The sequence below is a fragment of the Crinia signifera genome, chromosome 8 (assembly GCF_055691185.1).
Source record: "Crinia signifera chromosome 8, ASM5569118v1, whole genome shotgun sequence".
Taxonomy (NCBI): domain Eukaryota; kingdom Metazoa; phylum Chordata; class Amphibia; order Anura; family Myobatrachidae; genus Crinia; species Crinia signifera.
This window is the reverse complement of record NC_139224.1, coordinates 141,886,791-141,907,274: the sequence shown is the minus strand read 5'-3', so window position 1 is coordinate 141,907,274 and position 20,484 is coordinate 141,886,791. Positions and strand designations below refer to the sequence as shown.

Here is a 20,484-nt window from a genome sequence, read left to right as displayed (position 1 = left end):
TAGGCGAGCGGAGCGTGGCGAGCCCCCCGAAGGGACGCCTCGCTGGGCTCGCCACGCTTCGGGCTCAGCTGGCACGCTACACTCGCCACACTTTATAAAATTAACTCCACGCCCCCATGGATAATGGGGGTATGACGTGGATAGTGGGGATATGATCCATTATGTATTAGCACAGCTCCAGTTACGAAAATTACGTAGTTTACGTAGCCAGCATAGTGGTGTATTGGTATTCTCATTACACCACTACGCAATGGGCGCCCTGCTAATACATAAGTACCTTATTTGTTGCACACTCCCCCCTATCTGAAGATAGCATTACCCAATGGGGACAAGATACAGTTGGTGGAGTTGGATATGTACTTCTCCCGTCCCGCACACGTGTGCATATGACAATGTGCATCGCTCTGTCCTGTTTTCATAAAAGAAAATCTCGAAGCAAAATAGCTTATTAGCCTCCTGATGCTACTGGACTAACATTTTCCCCAGTAGGATAACTGAATGGAAATCTTCATGTCACTTGGCTGATTTTCTGGTCACTTTACCCTGTTTCTCTGCTGTAAAGAGAACCGATGGCTGATTAAGCACTGAGAAGACATAAACCACTGAAGGGTTCTTTGATGCTGTCACTATAAGTAGCATGTTGTACTCGCTATGATATCTGATGAGGTAGGGAATAGCCAATGGGTGTACAGGGGAGGAGTTGGCAGGCTATGAGTGGACAGGGAGTCAGGTGATCGGCCTCTTTGAGAAGCTTTCCCCTCCCTCCCATCCCTATTTTTCTATTCTCGGTGGTGGTAAAGAACGGTCCTTATATGCAATAATATGTAAATAGTGGGTGCGCTCTCCCGACATTGATATGTCATTAGCCCATGCTCCTGGACGGGAGATGGCTTACATCACCTGCACAGGTGGGTTATGAAGGGAGAGTTGATCACCAGCGGTGTGTGAATCGTGTGTGATGTTACCCCTTTCCCCTGACTGTTCTTTAGTGCCGCCACCATATATAGTCAGGTCATAGTTGTCAATCAATAAATTTGACATTCATTTTTGAAATGCCAGCACTTGTGTCCGTGTCTTATTCTAAGTGTTAAGGTTATAAGCTATAAGTTGATAAAGGTTGAGTTTTGTTAAAGTGTATGCATAAAGATACCCAATGTTGAGTTTATACATTCTTCCCAACGGTCTGGCATCCCACCCAGGGTCAGCAGCATTCAGTGCTGGTGGGGCAGCAGGGAATCCCCCCTGCCTGCCGCTGCTCAGCGGGAATTTAATGCTGTGTGCATGCGCACTGCATCTATTCAGGCAGGCTGGGAGCATGGCCAGCAGCTCAATAAGTGCTGGACATGCCCCCAGAGCTGCATAGATGGGGCGTGCCTCGCAGCAGTTCCATGAGCATAGGTCACACCCATGGAGCATGAGGCTACGCCCACAGAAATTTGGGCACACACAAGCGTCCTTCTTCCTCATCTGCCAAAGTTGGGGGGCATGGTAATATAAATGTCACCTTAATTCATGTTCTATCATATATGGGCAATGTTGAAATGTTTTCCTCTGGCTTCTCTCTCCATCAGAAACCAGCAGTGCTCCATCATCCTGCCTCAGAGATGCAGTCTCTCGCACCATCCAGGGACTGACGTTATCCCATCAGTTAGGCCAAGGTGGTTTTGGGAAGGTAAGCAATGAGGTTTCAGTTGTCACAGGGGAATTACTATATGTCTCCATATTATTAGAGGTGAACAAGGCTGCAGTGCAATATCATTCAATGTCAGTTGTGATTCACCATTCCATGTAATGATATTGCACACAGTATAACTGCATGATGTGTAACATTCCCCCGCTATAATATAACACTACAGTGTCCGATGGTTCTGGTAGGGCGACCTCTTCTAGTAGTCACTGTAATAAGGTTACAGTATGTGGGGGGATAGAAGCATGGAAGGATTTGACGCACTGTGTAATGTGTGACCTCCTACCGCTATAGAGTGGCCCTTTTCTTACATTATCAGTGCAGCATCAGCTAGAACATCAGGGAATGTTGCCTGTATTACATGTGGCACTTATATACGTGTGAAACGTCTTTACATTGTGTAGAAGATGCTGCTTCACTGAAACGCAACCTGCAAGGTGCAAAATCTCTGGCAGTAAAAGTATTATATAATACTCCAGAGTGGGTACGGCCTGGCTGCTTGGGGCATCACATGGTAGCATTCGATGTAGCACTTTATTATTGTTTACCAGTGTAACACAGTCTAATTTATGTCCATCACTTATGTATCACTCCTTAGCACATAGCTCATGTTTTTCTTATTAACAGTAACACAAAAGCATATTTCTAGGGTGGTGCCCGGTGGTGGCTGGGCTTTACCGGCATGGGGGGATTCCGCGTCCCAGATGTAAAGCTGGCCATACACTATTGCGATGTATCACATAAGTGTATGGCCATCGACCCCCCCCTCCCTACCGCCCCCCGGGAGCAGCCTTGGATCTTCTCGGATGGCAACATCGCATGCCATCCGTTAGCCTCCGTTATGATAGGGGACCATGCACTAAATCCGATGGCATGTCATACACATGGCTCGGCCCTATCCATCAGATTCGGATGAAATTGGACCAAATCGAATTACTGTATGGGGGCCTTTCAGCTTAGTGTTAGGGACCCACAAGGTATGACGTCACCAGGACACTGTGGTTATGAGGTTAACACTGTCATATTTCCTCTAGGTTCTCCTGGCCTCACACTCAGCTCACAGCCAGTTGTTGGCTGTGAAGGTCATGAGCAAGAGATGGCTCCTAGAGATCGGCGTAGAACATGCATTCATGGAAAGAAAAGTGCTAGACCTTGCATCTGGGTGCCCATTCCTCATCCATGGCTACTTCTCCCATCAGAGCACGGTACGGCTGTGACTGCCTCTGACCTTTTGCATGTCGACCTAATGCTTGTGTCAACCTTTTCATCATGTCCACCTAATGCAGGTCGACATATTTCATGTGTTGATCTATTGACTATTGACCTATAGTGGTTAGCCTAATGACTGTCCACCTATGTACTGTTAACCTAGGCACCGCCCCCCTGGTCCCGTCCCCTCCCCATGACAGTCCTATGGATGGCCATCGACCATCGATGATTCAAAATCATCAATGGGTTATGGCCGATATTGAATACTTTTGTGATCAATGGGGGAGAACCAGATGGCTCTGCCCCCGACACCCGCGAAGCCCCGCCCATTTGTTTTACATAATAGATGACCATCAATATGTAAAACTATCGATGGACACCCATTGCATAGTTTTACACTATTGATGGCCTGAGAAGTGAATGAGTAATGTATAGTATTTCTCCTTACTTAGTTATTTCGGACAAAGGTGACATTCCCCTCGCCCTAGCTCTGTCCCTCCTGCCTGTCCTGCCATGTACAGATGTGGCCAAGTACATCGTGGCTGCGTTGCGCATAATGTGCGCTATGCAAATCGCGCATGAATCGCGCCTGCTCCTTGCGCTATAGTCCCGTTATAGATGGCGTTATAAATGTAATGTAATCTTGTAAATGTAACCTGCAATTACACTCATTGACCACCAGATGTCACTTTTCCCAAACAGTACAGCGCATGCGTAAAAATCTCTTCTACACAACAGTCCTGCTGCCACGACTTTACACTACAGATTTTGTCCTTACTTTACGGACAGTGTTCTTGTATTTTATTTGCAGCAGCAGTTACGTACGGTTATTTATGTAATTGGTACAGAAGCCATGCTAACCTTTGCTATTGCTGTTATTATATTATAATAACACAATTGTTTCTACCATACACAGAATCACGTGTTCTTTGGGATGGAGTATGCCAGTGGCGGAGACTTCCGTAGTCTCCTGATGAGGAATGGGCCCATGGACATCTCCAGTGCAAGGTGAGGATATAGAGTAATGTGTTGTTACAGCTGCTGATAGAGGGAGGACTTACTGATAGATTATATATTATACATATACATTTTGTATTCAGTCAGAAGGTTTCTGATGTATCAATATATAATACAGTATAGAAAAGCATGCCTTATATGTGTCACCTTATATTGGGCAAAGTAATACTATTAGTAGTAACAAACTCCAGCTGTGACAGGATTACATACCTCCCAACACTCACGATTTCATCGCGACAGTCCCGATTACCGGGTCCTGTCCCGCTGTCCCACCCGTGGCCGGAGGTGTCCCGCCTGGGGGGGGGGGGGGGCAGTTGGGAGCCCCCAATTTGACAGAATAGACGCAGTGCGCAAGCGCACAGCGTCTATTCCCGGCCAAAAAGGGGACGCGTCTCATTAGCATAAGCTGCGCCCCTCATTTACATAAGCCCCACCCCTCGTTGGCCGCTCGCGCGGCGAATTCTGCAGCTACAAAGTTGGGAGGTATGGGATGTGACAGGATTATACAGCTGCTGTCATCACTGTGTGCAGCAACATGAAGGTGGCCGTGTACTAAGGGGCAGCTGTGTATGTGGTTTGGGAAATGACACACGTCAGATGTGACAGGATTATACAGCTGCTGTCATCACTGTGTGCAGCATCATGAAGGTGGCCGTGTACTAAGGGGCAGCTGTGTATGTGGTTTGGGAAATGACACACGTCAGATGTGACAGGATTATACAGCTGCTGTCATCACTGTGTGCAGCAACATGAAGGTGGCCGTGTACTAAGGGGCAGCTGTGTATGTGGTTTGGGAAATGACACACGTCAGATGTGACAGGATTATACAGCTGCTGGCATCACTGTGTGCAGCAACATGAAGGTGGCCGTGTACTAAGGCAGCTGTGTATGTGGTTTGGGAAATGACACACGTCAGATGTAAATTTCAGATGAAAACTGTTGCATTTACTATTCCATGGTTTGAGACTCAGGGCCTAATTCAGTACCAGTACCTGTACCGCCACCTGCTGGGTGAGCAAATGCCCCACCCCCCACCACCATGCGTACAACATTTGGGACAAAAAAATGTGAAAACTTTTTGACTGTAGACCTAACCCGTGTTGACCTTTTGATGCTGTCAAATTAATGAACCTGTCGACCTAAATGCATGTCGACCTAATGACTGTCAACCAACATGCTGGTGAGCCAATGACCATATCCCCTCTGTGTAACCTATTAGTAGCAGTGAATGACAGCGGCTAGTAGGAGAAGTCACTGTTATATGCGTACGCCTTCCCCATAGTTCCATGGCCGGTGACCATGGAATTACATGGGCTGATCGCACAAGGCAGCGAATGGATGTTACTGTGTAATATCCATTCGCAGTCCCTGCCAGCGAATCGCCCTTGCGAATGGAGGGATGGTGTACCACCATCCGCACTGCGGGGTTACATGGATTCGCAAGGCTGCAAATTCGTAGCTTTGTGAATCAACCAGAATAACCCCCAATATGAAGTGAATTGCACCAATGCACAAAAACAGAAACCTCATATTAACCTCATATGGGAAACCTCATATTAACCTCATATGGGAAACCTCATATTAACCTCATATGGGAAACCTCAGCTGGTGAATGTGAAACAAACCAAATGAGGCCTTTGTCAGAGAATGGGGGAGCGTCATCTGGGAATCACTCAGCCATTATTTATGGGTGCCGGACGGGGTCCCGACTGTCAAAACACAGACAGCCGGGTGCCCGACGGCCACCGGCTATTCTCCCTCGTGTGGGTCCACGACCCCCATAGAGGGAGAATACAATAGGTGGCAAGCGTAGCGAGCCTCCGTGCCCGCAGGGTGGAGAACGCAGCGAGCCCGCAAGGGGCTTTATTGCGCTCACCATGCTGTCTGATTCCGGCCAGTCGGGATCCCGATGTCGGGCTAATGACTGTCGTGATCCCGACTGTCGGACCCCTATACCACACCCATTATTTATACATCCTACAATATAACATTAACCTGTTTTCTATCCAACAGATTCTATGCAGCAGAGATAGTATGCGGGATTCAATTCCTCCATTCCAAGGGAATAGTCCATGGGTAATTATATAGTTACAGTATGATAATAGTATAATAAAGCGATATTACTATGGAGTGTATAATGCAGAATGTAATATGCTGATCATGTCTGCTTCCTACATTCTACACGCTATACATGTTACCAATTAGCACATATTTCCCACTTACATGTTACATGGCCTCCTTTACATAGTAATGTACAATCGTTATCTACAGCTCTCAGTAGCCACAGAGGCTGTCTCTGCACAATTGTTTTATGCTTTTATTGTCAATTATGGCTGAGGAGAGTATTGAGTAGGGAGTGAGAGGTGCAGGGGAAGGAGGTGGAAGGATGGAGTAAGAAGTGCAGGGTAAGGAGGTAGAGGAAGGAAGTGGGAGGTGTAGAGGAGGAAAGAGGGAGTGAGAGATGCAGAACAAGGAGGAGGAAGTGAGAGGTGCAGGCGAAGGAGGTGGAAGGATGGAGTAAGAAGTGCAGGGGAAGGAGGGGGAGGTGCTGAGGAAGGAGGAGGAAGTAGGTAGTGAGAGGTGCAGGGGAAGCAGGTGGAGGGAGGGAGTGGGAGGCGCAGAGGAGCAAGGAGGGAGTAGACATGCAGGGAAAGGAGGTGGAGGGATGGAGTGGGAGGTGCGGGGTAATAAGTTGGAAGGAGTGGGAGGTACATAAAAAAGAGGAGGACGGAGGTTATGAGAGGTGTAGTAAGGGAAGTAAGAGGAGCAGGAGTGACAGATGACAAATTAAGGAAAGCTAAAATAAATAATTGCGGAAGAGGTGGATGGACACATGTTGGATAACTTCACCTAATATGGTTCCTTTAATTCCATCTCCAATTGCTATTTATATGAATCTAAAGGTATCTGGCACTCACTACACAGGTAAATAACTCACCCATTGGGCCTTATTCAGATCTGAGCTCAGTACAAATATGTTTGGAAAATGGGCAAAACCATGTGCACTGCAGGTGGGGCAAATGTAACATGTATCGAGAGTTAGATTTGTGTGAGTTATTTTGTTTCTGTGCAGGGTAAATACTGGCTGCATTATTTTTACCCTGCAATTTAGATTTCAGTTTTAGCACATCCCACCCAAATGTAACTCTCTCTGCACAGGTTTCATCTACCCCACCTGCAGTGCACATGGTTTTGCCCATTTTCCAAACAAATTAGTACTGAGCTCAGATCTGAATAAGGTCCATTACCCCTAAAAGCTTACAATCCCCAATGATAAATTGCAGCGGCTGCACTCAGGGAATAACAGCACAATAAGCACAATGTGCTGCCTGGCCCACGTGTCAGTGTATTGTTATTATTTATTTTCTGGTTACAAATAAGAATAAACTGACCCCATTTATAAGCTGCTCCCCTTCCCCAGCTGGGAACGACCAGCATCAGCCTCCATTTGCCGCTTCCTATGACATCAATATCACTAGTTATTTACAGTATGCTGTAACCACACATATTAGTATCACAGGGGTTATTGGGCTGAGGAAGGTTCCACTATTAAATAACCTAGAATTCTGCAGAACACATACAAATGTACATGACATGGTGGAATCACATGGACACTAACCTAAATATGATTACATTAGTCCTTGCTCCCAAACATATAAAACTACTATTAGTTAGAATGTACACATGTAACGTGCAATATAATCTATGTACCAAATAATTCCTGTTTGTATGAAAACAAAGATTTTATTTTCTTCACAGCGACCTAAAACCAGAGAACATCTTGGTGACTCCAACAGGACATCTCAAGATCGCCGACTTCGGTCTGGCCCTTGAGATCACGCCTAGAGACGAGGGTGTTACTGGCTGTGCTAGAAGGTGTGGAGTCATTATTCCTGAGGTAAATGCAAAGGGTTTCCTACTGTTTCCTCATGTAACTATGTACATGGGGCCTGATTCCAACCCCGTATGTGACGGCATATAGCCAAGTTGGGTAAAAAGGGCATTCACTGTAGCACGCACATGCATCATTGCACATTTCTGGGTAATTCTGATTCTGCCAAGTGTTGGCAATTTCTCTCCATGTGGAAGATGCACTAACATCCCCCCACCACCACCACATCACCAGCATTCCCCGGGTACCGCATTATTACTAATCCCACATGCACTAACATATGCGATTATTAATGCAGAGGACAGCTCTTTCCATAAGAGCTGTCAATTGCGATGCAGCTCTGGCATTGGACTTCTGGGTCTGGTGCAGAATTAACAGTAAACAATATGACTCTTATGTTGGGTACACACCGGAATGATCATGATTGAAAAATACAAATCAGACCAAAGTGCGCAGCTGAACCCAAAGTGCTGCAAACATATCATGCACAAAGTAATAATCCCAAGAGTGATAAAGATGGAAATAGTGCATACATACAATAAGCGCTCAAAGGGTAACCATCAGATCGGAATCGGATCTAAAACATGCCAAAACGTGCCCAATTTACATAAAATCGGACTAAATTTTATCGACATTGATGGGACTGAGAAAAATCATTCTGGTGTGTAACCAGCATTACCTTAAGGGACTACCCTCCACCATAGCGTCCTCCATGGGATCGGGTACATGCGACTTCCGGTCCGACTCTTACCAGGGGAAGATGACGTGAGACTGTTGCCGTGTGTTGGCAGGACAGCTGCTGTAAAGAATATATAGTACGTGAACTAGCATATACAAGTGAAAGAGCAATAACTCGGGACAGAATATACCTAAAAACAGCGAAGCACTTATTATTTATAAACAATATAAAATATTGCTGCTGTTACTATAACATGTAGGGGTTATCTTTACCGCTATTTTGTTAATTAAAAAGAAAAGCAAAAATTAAAAAAATAAAGTGATTGCTAAAATGTTGGTAACCAATCGCTTTCTTCTGGTAGCTGTATTTCGGCAAGGAGTACATGATTGGCGAAGACTGGTTCTCATTTGGAGTCATCCTGAACGAAATGATAACCGGAGGTCATGCTGCTCACTCAAGATTCTGCGCAACAGAATCTGCTGCCATGGACCTCATTAACATGGTAAATATGATATTACATTTATAAATTATTAATATAAATGATGTAATTGGTTGTATATAACTTTATAAGATGTTGGATGTAAGTAAGCATTAGTCACTGTGGGCCTTATTGTGGTCGATGCGTACTTTCCCGAATTCTTTTTTTTGCGCATGCGTGGGCAACGCTATGCGCATGTGCCACACATGGTCTCCGTACTTGTTCGCACTAATACCGTACAGAAATGTGCACCGCATTCACTCGTGAAATATGGGCGTCTTATGGGCGTCATTTGGAACTACACAGGGGCGTAGTTTCAAAGTGGGCTAAACTTGGCGTAAACATGGGCGTGCACGAGGGAGTGCACTCATTCTGGTAGGCGTGCATTCGGACAGCACACCGAATGCACACCGAATGCACACGAACCAAAAGGCAAGAAATATGCGGTGTCCATAAGCAAGTATTTCTTTGCGGACACCACTCGGTCATGCGCTAGGCAATCGGAACGCCAGATCAGTACGGGCGCACCTCAACCAATGTCAGCTGAACACAATACAATCCACTCCTTTACTCATTACTCATTAATTACACTCTTGTCATTGCTTCAATAATAAATAAATACACCCCATCGGAGCGTACGGCCAGGTTCCCGTCCGTTCTGACGCGGTAAGACCGTGCAAACGCTGTAAGACCGTGCAGAATATGTGTGTTTCCACCGCACACGCAAGGTTTGGATGTCGTCCGTAAACACGCCCTGTTCTTCCAGTGTGAGTCCGTCCATATGCGGAGGTCCGGTGGGCGTTTCTTCGGACGATGTCCGCACAGCGTGGCGTGCGGCCCGCTCCGAAAGATTTCGGAAATGTACGCACCAACCAGAATAACCTCCTGTGTTATAGGATCAATCTGTTCAGTCCTCTGATCTCTATTGAAAACCAGAGTATCTGATCTACTCTACTGTCCAATTACTGCTACAAGTAAACTCTGCACTCTGACAGCCGGCCCCTATTACTGACTACAGATGTGTCCTGCTTCAGCTTTGCTGCGTATAGCAGCTTGCTGTAGTGGGATTGCAGTGTGAGCGCATCGCAGCAGGCTCCCATAAAGCAGCAGGGTGCTTGCGCCCGCACCAGCCAGCTCCTATATAAGTGAATGCATAGCGGGAGTGTACGCATACCATATGCCCCGCTATGCCGCGCATTGTGCAGCAGTGAATAAAGATTGTGGCTTTATGGAAAATAGCTGAATCTTTTCTCTGGCGACGGCTGACGCAGCTCTTAGCTATGCTATAACTATTACATACAGATAGTGGTAGATGCTCAATTAGTTCAGTAGCATTTCCCAGGTGCATGAGGGAGGGGTTAAATAATGGTTAAGTAAAACAAGACATTTTTTCCCTCAACACACTGAGCAATGCTAGTAACCAATCTAGAACACTACATGATAATAGAATTCAGAGATATTGGTTACATATACCTGCGCAGGTTGTATGATAAGCCCCCAAGCCGCGTCAAGGCTTCTCTGTATATTGGGGGTCCCTAGCGCTATATCTAGGTGCAGGGTGCGGCACCCCAAAAAACTATCATAAGCTGGGAAGCCCAGCGCGGCATGCCAGTGATATACTAAGTGTTAATAATTAGTGATAGGAAGCCGAAGCTATATAAAAGGGAGAGATAAATGAATGTAATTAAAATAGGATAGAGATAGTGTTAGTGAGGGAAAAGTGTTAATAGAATGTAAGGGCATGCCGCACTAAAGTCACCCAGCCCATCCAGTCCAGGAGCACCGCACCCCACACCACCGTTACCCTAAATTGGGTCTACGATTAACCAGCAAGGAGCCACATGATAATGGCTCCTTACTTGATATATCCAAACTAAGAGCTACCTACCTTGGAGCAACCCCAAACTACTCCATGTGGCATATCAGGACCCACATCTCCTCCTAATATGGGCTCCCTTCTGCCTCTAACAACATACATACAGATAGTGGTAGATGCTCAATTAGTTCAGTAGCATTTCCCAGGTGCATGAGGGAGGGGTTAAATACTGGTTAAGTAAAACAAGACATTTTTTCCCTCAACACACTGAGCAATGCTAGTAACCAATCTAGAACACTACATGATAATAGAATTCAGAGATATTGGTTACATATACCTGCGCAGGTTGTATGATAAGCCCCCAAGCCGCGTCAAGGCTTCTCTGTATATTGGGGGTCCCTAGCGCTATATCTAGGTGCAGGGTGCGGCACCCCAAAAAACTATCATAAGCTGGGAAGCCCAGCGCGGCATGCCAGTGATATACTAAGTGTTAATAATTAGTGATAGGAAGCCGAAGCTATATAAAAGGGAGAGATAAATGAATGTAATTAAAATAGGATAGAGATAGTGTTAGTGAGGGAAAAGTGTTAATAGAATGTAAGGGCATGCCGCACTAAAGTCACCCAGCCCATCCAGTCCAGGAGCACCGCACCCCACACCACCGTTACCCTAAATTGGGTCTACGATTAACCAGCAAGGAGCCACATGATAATGGCTCCTTACTTGATATATCCAAACTAAGAGCTACCTACCTTGGAGCAACCCCAAACTACTCCATGTGGCATATCAGGACCCACATCTCCTCCTAATATGGGCTCCCTTCTGCCTCTAACAACATACATACAGATAGTGGTAGATGCTCAATTAGTTCAGTAGCATTTCCCAGGTGCATGAGGGAGGGGTTAAATACTGGTTAAGTAAAACAAGACATTTTTTCCCTCAACACACTGAGCAATGCTAGTAACCAATCTAGAACACTACATGATAATAGAATTCAGAGATATTGGTTACATATACCTGCGCAGGTTGTATGATAAGCCCCCAAGCCGCGTCAAGGCTTCTCTGTATATTGGGGGTCCCTAGCGCTATATCTAGGTGCAGGGTGCGGCACCCCAAAAAACTATCATAAGCTGGGAAGCCCAGCGCGGCATGCCAGTGATATACTAAGTGTTAATAATTAGTGATAGGAAGCCGAAGCTATATAAAAGGGAGAGATAAATGAATGTAATTAAAATAGGATAGAGATAGTGTTAGTGAGGGAAAAGTGTTAATAGAATGTAAGGGCATGCCGCACTAAAGTCACCCAGCCCATCCAGTCCAGGAGCACCGCACCCCACACCACCGTTACCCTAAATTGGGTCTACGATTAACCAGCAAGGAGCCACATGATAATGGCTCCTTACTTGATATATCCAAACTAAGAGCTACCTACCTTGGAGCAACCCCAAACTACTCCATGTGGCATATCAGGACCCACATCTCCTCCTAATATGGGCTCCCTTCTGCCTCTAACAACATACATACAGATAGTGGTAGATGCTCAATTAGTTCAGTAGCATTTCCCAGGTGCATGAGGGAGGGGTTAAATACTGGTTAAGTAAAACAAGACATTTTTTCCCTCAACACACTGAGCAATGCTAGTAACCAATCTAGAACACTACATGATAATAGAATTCAGAGATATTGGTTACATATACCTGCGCAGGTTGTATGATAAGCCCCCAAGCCGCGTCAAGGCTTCTCTGTATATTGGGGGTCCCTAGCGCTATATCTAGGTGCAGGGTGCGGCACCCCAAAAAACTATCATAAGCTGGGAAGCCCAGCACGGCATGCCAGTGATATACTAAGTGTTAATAATTAGTGATAGGAAGCCGAAGCTATATAAGCGTCGAAGCTCCTTGCTGGTTAATCGTAGACCCAATTTAGGGTAACGGTGGTGTGGGGTGCGGTGCTCCTGGACTGGATGGGCTGGGTGACTTTAGTGCGGCATGCCCTTACATTCTATTAACACTTTTCCCTCACTAACACTATCTCTATCCTATTTTAATTACATTCATTTATCTCTCCCTTTTATATAGCTTCGGCTTCCTATCACTAATTATTAACACTTAGTATATCACTGGCATGCCGCGCTGGGCTTCCCAGCTTATGATAGTTTTTTGGGGTGCCGCACCCTGCACCTAGATATAGCGCTAGGGACCCCCAATATACAGAGAAGCCTTGACGCGGCTTGGGGGCTTATCATACAACCTGCGCAGGTATATGTAACCAATATCTCTGAATTCTATTATCATGTAGTGTTCTAGATTGGTTACTAGCATTGCTCAGTGTGTTGAGGGAAAAAATGTCTTGTTTTACTTAACCAGTATTTAACCCCTCCCTCATGCACCTGGGAAATGCTACTGAACTAATTGAGCATCTACCACTATCTGTATGTATGTTGTTAGAGGCAGAAGGGAGCCCATATTAGGAGGAGATGTGGGTCCTGATATGCCACATGGAGTAGTTTGGGGTTGCTCCAAGGTAGGTAGCTCTTAGTTTGGATATATCAAGTAAGGAGCCATTATCATGTGGCTCCTTGCTGGTTAATCGTAGACCCAATTTAGGGTAACGGTGGTGTGGGGTGCGGTGCTCCTGGACTGGATGGGCTGGGTGACTTTAGTGCGGCATGCCCTTACATTCTATTAACACTTTTTCCTCACTAACACTATCTCTATCCTATTTTAATTACATTCATTTATCTCTCCCTTTTATATAGCTTCGGCTTCCTATCACTAATTATTAACACTTAGTATATCACTGGCATGCCGCGCTGGGCTTCCCAGCTTATGATAGTTTTTTGGGGTGCCGCACCCTGCACCTAGATATAGCGCTAGGGACCCCCAATATACAGAGAAGCCTTGACGCGGCTTGGGGGCTTATCATACAACCTGCGCAGGTATATGTAACCAATATCTCTGAATTCTATTATCATGTAGTGTTCTAGATTGGTTACTAGCATTGCTCAGTGTGTTGAGGGAAAAATGTCTTGTTTTACTTAACCAGTATTTAACCCCTCCCTCATGCACCTGGGAAATGCTACTGAACTAATTGAGCATCTACCACTATCTGTATGTATGTTGTTAGAGGCAGAAGGGAGCCCATATTAGGAGGAGATGTGGGTCCTGATATGCCACATGGAGTAGTTTGGGGTTGCTCCAAGGTAGGTAGCTCTTAGTTTGGATATATCAAGTAAGGAGCCATTATCATGTGGCTCCTTGCTGGTTAATCGTAGACCCAATTTAGGGTAACGGTGGTGTGGGGTGCGGTGCTCCTGGACTGGATGGGCTGGGTGACTTTAGTGCGGCATGCCCTTACATTCTATTAACACTTTTCCCTCACTAACACTATCTCTATCCTATTTTAATTACATTCATTTATCTCTCCCTTTTATATAGCTTCGGCTTCCTATCACTAATTATTAACACTTAGTATATCACTGGCATGCCGCGCTGGGCTTCCCAGCTTATGATAGTTTTTTGGGGTGCCGCACCCTGCACCTAGATATAGCGCTAGGGACCCCCAATATACAGAGAAGCCTTGACGCGGCTTGGGGGCTTATCATACAACCTGCGCAGGTATATGTAACCAATATCTCTGAATTCTATTATCATGTAGTGTTCTAGATTGGTTACTAGCATTGCTCAGTGTGTTGAGGGAAAAAATTTCTTGTTTTACTTAACCAGTATTTAACCCCTCCCTCATGCACCTGGGAAATGCTACTGAACTAATTGAGCATCTACCACTATCTGTATGTATGTTGTTAGAGGCAGAAGGGAGCCCATATTAGGAGGAGATGTGGGTCCTGATATGCCACATGGAGTAGTTTGGGGTTGCTCCAAGGTAGGTAGCTCTTAGTTTGGATATATCAAGTAAGGAGCCATTATCATGTGGCTCCTTGCTGGTTAATCGTAGACCCAATTTAGGGTAACGGTGGTGTGGGGTGCGGTGCTCCTGGACTGGATGGGCTGGGTGACTTTAGTGCGGCATGCCCTTACATTCTATTAACACTTTTCCCTCACTAACACTATCTCTATCCTATTTTAATTACATTCATTTATCTCTCCCTTTTATATAGCTTCGGCTTCCTATCACTAATTATTAACACTTAGTATATCACTGGCATGCCGCGCTGGGCTTCCCAGCTTATGATAGTTTTTTGGGGTGCCGCACCCTGCACCTAGATATAGCGCTAGGGACCCCCAATATACAGAGAAGCCTTGACGCGGCTTGGGGGCTTATCATACAACCTGCGCAGGTATATGTAACCAATATCTCTGAATTCTATTATCATGTAGTGTTCTAGATTGGTTACTAGCATTGCTCAGTGTGTTGAGGGAAAAAATGTCTTGTTTTACTTAACCAGTATTTAACCCCTCCCTCATGCACCTGGGAAATGCTACTGAACTAATTGAGCATCTACCACTATCTGTATGTATGTTGTTAGAGGCAGAAGGGAGCCCATATTAGGAGGAGATGTGGGTCCTGATATGCCACATGGAGTAGTTTGGGGTTGCTCCAAGGTAGGTAGCTCTTAGTTTGGATATATCAAGTAAGGAGCCATTATCATGTGGCTCCTTGCTGGTTAATCGTAGACCCAATTTAGGGTAACGGTGGTGTGGGGTGCGGTGCTCCTGGACTGGATGGGCTGGGTGACTTTAGTGCGGCATGCCCTTACATTCTATTAACACTTTTCCCTCACTAACACTATCTCTATCCTATTTTAATTACATTCATTTATCTCTCCCTTTTATATAGCTTCGGCTTCCTATCACTAATTATTAACACTTAGTATATCACTGGCATGCCGCGCTGGGCTTCCCAGCTTATGATAGTTTTTTGGGGTGCCGCACCCTGCACCTAGATATAGCGCTAGGGACCCCCAATATACAGAGAAGCCTTGACGCGGCTTGGGGGCTTATCATACAACCTGCGCAGGTATATGTAACCAATATCTCTGAATTCTATTATCATGTAGTGTTCTAGATTGGTTACTAGCATTGCTCAGTGTGTTGAGGGAAAAAATTTCTTGTTTTACTTAACCAATGCTATAACTATTGGCAGATAAGTAAAAGATCTACATGGGTGTTTATTTATTGGGAGGTGACTTTTCTGCATTTCATAAATAGGATTAATAAATATAAAGAGCATCACAATGGAGTACATACTCAACTAAAGCCCTGTACACGGGGAGACTTGAGTCCTGTGCTGCTTAAGCACAGATGGCTCAGCACACATCGCTGCACACATGGGAATTACCTGCTATATGCGCTGAGCAATCTGTGCTGAGCAGTGTTTGCCTATGCGGATTGGTGATGTAAGCAGGATAGAACGTGCATGCAATGTCTATATCTGTGGGCGATAGTGACGTGCAGGGCTGCGAACCGCCATAGCTATAGGGTGTACAAAGGGAGTGTGCTTCATTTCTAAGTGTTCTAGACAGATCGCTTAGAAATAGGGCATAAATCGCCCGTGTGTTTGCCCCTTACCTGCATCATCCCACTGGTTTCTCTGCAGTCATTCCTGTTAGACAGACAATAATCAGATAAGTAACGTTAGACTATTGTATAGTGACAATATAACAATGTACAGATATGTTTCTATCAAACACCAATACATATATTTCTAGTGATAACAGGTATAGAAAGTTCCGGCCGATGTCACTTAGTGCCCCATGCCTATGTGATATGTTGTGTATATCTATAAGATGCGTGTAAGTAATGCATGTAGTCTTATTTACAAATGTCTATACAATTGCCAAGCAAGACCTGAGCAGCCATTGTTACACAGACACATCAGCATTAAGGCCCATAGACATGGGGTGACTTTAAGCAGAAAGTCGCTCAAAAAAGCAGGTTTGAGCGGCTTTCAGCTCAAAGCCGCCCAGTGTGTGCCCCGGCCATGAGCGCTGCTGCACGCTCCCGCATCATCGCCAGGAAAGCCGTTCATCTGCTGCTATTACAAGCAGATGAGCGGCTTTGAGGACGGCATTGCATAGCTCTGCACTATGCAAAGCCGTCCTCCCCCGCCGGGCAGGGGGAAAGCCGCCCAGTGTGTATGCACTGAGCAGCTTTCCCCCTCAGCGATGATAGCGATCATCGCTGTGCACACCGACTGGGCATAATCGCCCAGTGTGTATGGACCTTTAGGACACATATGACAGGAAATGGCAGAATGGTTACATGTTCTTGGAATTGGGAATGTAATGTGAGACACACAACAGATCCCAGATAGAATGTCAGTAGTAACATACTGTGGCCATGGAGAAATCCCTTTATATTCTTCTGTGCCGGCAGCAGAAATGTTTGTACAATGATTGTATTGAGCAACTGTGCTGTATAATTACATCCAAATACCTTTTTCAGCTTGTCAATAACCATCTGGGCCAAGAACCAGGAGTTACTGACAACATCCGCCACCACCCCTTCTTCCAGCACATTGACTGGGTCGCCATGGAATCCCTTGGGATGGAGCCCCCATACTTCCCTGTAAGTATAAAACAGAACTTCCATGAGCTACTCATTGCTGGTCAGCAGATAATGTATAAGTGCCAAACACATACATGGGGTGTGGATTAAGGGATCGGCTCTGTCTATATAGACAGCCATTATGTCAGCATGCAATAGGCTGACAGGGTCACTAATTAGACAGTGTCTAGGATAGACAGGGTGAAACGTTTAACTGACAAATTGTCAAGTTTTAGTCATTTTAGCCCTACTCCACCCCCTAATGCCTAACCCTAACTATCCACCCCAGTGTCTAAGCCTAACTCTCCCCTTCTGCAGCCTGACCCTGACCTTAATCCTAACTGCCCCCTAGTACCTAACCCTAACTGTCTTCTTCTGCAGACTAACCCTGACCTTAATCCTAACACTACCTGAGAGAGCTCAATAAGATTTGGCACATGATGGGCCTTTTCTTACACATGAATTACATGTGATTTATCACACATAATCTCGGAGAGCTGCAGGCAGGGGGTGTATGAATTGAAAAATACTATTCAAAAGATCAGGTGGCTGCTGATTGGCTGAAAGAGATCTCTCAGCCAAATAGTGGCCACCCAGTCTTTTGAATAGGATTTTTCAATTCTCCTTGCCACCTGCCGCACCCTGCTCACCGCACCCAGAATGTCCTGCTGACTGCTGCACATAAGATGTATTTTATGTGCAGCCCGTCCGAGCTCTGATCCGATGCGCACGGGACTGCGCATCGGATCCGATCGGATGTCAGAGACAATCTGCTGGATCCTCTGGCCCAAATCGCATAACATATGGGGACCTTAACAGTGTAAAGTTCCCTAACACAGTTATTCTTGTGCTCAGGATTACATAAAAATCACTGACAAAGACACATTTTTAGTTTTCTTGGTACTTGTTTCCTAGCACGGCCACAATCTTGTGGATCGTGTACCTTTAAGTTAAGGTACACGATCCACACGATGGACCCGATTTCCTTTGAAATCAGGTCCATTTTGCCGGCAAAGGTACAAAATCGGGGGCATCGCGTCGGTCGGGACCATTAACATTGGTCCCGACGCGACCGACGCGATGCCCCCGATTTCCCCATAGGCTTCAATGTTAAAATATTTTTTAACATTGAAATCGTGAGGATCGCGTCGGTCTTGTGCCATTATAATGGCACAAGATGAGATGGACTTGATTAAGTCCATCTCACCTTTTAAAAAATGTGAAAAATGTGAAATGGGCCAATATGACCCATTTCACATTATAGATGTCCCCGTCGTCACCCCACGATAGACGCCAACCCGAAGCGTGGCGAGCGCAGCGAGCCCGCGAGGGGCGGCGGTGCGCGTCCTCCGACCTTTTAATTCCCCTACTATCCACGTCGGCGTGGAGTTGAGAATAGAATAGTGTGGCGAGCGCAGCGAGCCACCGAGCCCGAAGCGTGGCGAGCGCAGCGAGCCCCGCGAGGGGACGCGGATACCTTCACAGGTAAACGCGTCCCTTCGCGGGCTTCCCAGGTGTCCGCGTCGCCATGAACACCTGGGAAGCCCGCGAGGGGACGCGTTTACCTGTGAAGGTATCTGCGTCCCCTCGCGGGGCTCGCTGAGCTCGCCACGCTTCGGGCTCGGTGGCTCGCTGCGCTCGCCACACTATTCTATTCTCAACTCCACGCCGACGTGGATAGTAGGGCATGAAAAGGTCGGAGGACGCGAACCGCCGCCCCTCGCGGGCTCGCTGCGCTCGCCACGCTTCGGGTTGGCGTCTATCGTGGGGTGAGGTTTACGTCGTTAAATTTGGGGGTCTAGGGAATATTTTACATTGAATCCAATGTAAAATCGGGTCCCAGGGACCCGATTTACATTTCATTCAATCAAAAAATCGGGTCAAAAATCGGGTCGGTCGCGTCGATCGCATCGCATGCGACCAAATCGCATGCGATGCGATCGACCCGATTTTTCCGACACGACCACCCCGATGTAAATCGGTGTGGCCGTGCTAGGAAACAAGTACCGTTTTCTTTCTAGCAGGGGACACACAAGTAGGAAGGACATAATTACTATGTTACCAATACTTTCTTATTGTCCCAGATGTGAGCTCTGTTACATCTTCTGACATTTTTCTAATATAATTGATAATCCTGCGCCTCATAATAAGCTGACAAGGAGACAAAGTGGACTATAGAGCACAGGTTACACTTTCCATAGTGAGCTTCTGGAATGTCATTTTCCTCTCTGCACTTCTAGAGTATATAGATGTCTCTTGATAGCACAGAGTAGACGAACACCTATAATTGCACCATAGCGACCTCACATCTACTGTAATGCTGTGATTTTATATATAAATATATATATATATATATATATATATATATATATATATATGGTCTGAGCGACACCTTTATACATTTATGCAACACTTATGCCACTGCCTTTAGCTTTATATATAGGCATTTTCTTAGGGTCTATAATGGAAACTACTATAAATAATCTTTATATAAAGAAGTTTGCTAAATGCCTCTGTTCTGTCTTACACAGTCCTATGGTACATGTAATAATCACTGATATACACCGTTACTTCTTATTTCTGTAGGCATTCTTTCCACCCTCTGCCTCCAGTAATAACCATCTAGAACTAATGGAGGCAGAAGAGGCCAATTACCCACCAATTACAGCGGCGGAGCAGGCAAATTTTACGGGTTTCTCGTCAATTACCTCCAGCTGGAGAAGCTTCCCAAATCCACCTGGTCTAAGTTCATCTAGTGAGGCAGAGGCACTGCTGGACGCGACCATGCCAGGTTCTGCATGTAAGTACATTATATCTTCATTTTTCTTATTATTTTTAACCATGTTTGATTGAAGACTTCAACTTTAAATGGGGGCATGATAAAGAAAGAAAAATAGAGCTAGATCTGGGTATAGCAGTATTATACAAACCAATAATACATGTTCAGAATGGGGCGTACACCCGGGGTGATTTCAGGTCATTCTCTAAGTGATCTCACTAGAAAATGCCCCTACATTTGCTGGTGAATTTATTCCAGCACTACATTATCTATGCGGCATGTAATATACATAGATGGTACGTACAGCAAAAGGATTAATCAGTGTATTGGAATATATGTATGATAGTAGTAATGCAGAGAACTCAGTGTACGAATATCCCTATGGAGCAAAGGAGAAATAAACTGAGTTTTCTGCATTATT

At 45.6% G+C, this 20,484-nt stretch overlaps 1 protein-coding gene across 1 annotated transcript in view; it reads left to right on the top strand.

Annotated features, from left to right (window-relative positions):
* The window catches only part of LOC146027296 (protein kinase C delta type-like), a 37,834-nt gene extending 17,794 nt beyond the window's left edge, over positions 1-20,040 (top strand). The window contains exons 3-10 of the mRNA XM_083158230.1: positions 1,572-1,672; positions 2,722-2,892; positions 3,813-3,904; positions 5,927-5,989; positions 7,673-7,811; positions 8,846-8,986; positions 17,183-17,305; positions 19,999-20,040. Of these exons, the coding sequence (XP_083014356.1) occupies positions 1,572-1,672; positions 2,722-2,892; positions 3,813-3,904; positions 5,927-5,989; positions 7,673-7,811; positions 8,846-8,986; positions 17,183-17,305; positions 19,999-20,040 (872 nt within the window). The remainder of the gene's footprint in view (positions 1-1,571; positions 1,673-2,721; positions 2,893-3,812; positions 3,905-5,926; positions 5,990-7,672; positions 7,812-8,845; positions 8,987-17,182; positions 17,306-19,998) is intronic.
* The last annotated feature ends 444 nt before the right edge of the window (positions 20,041-20,484 follow it).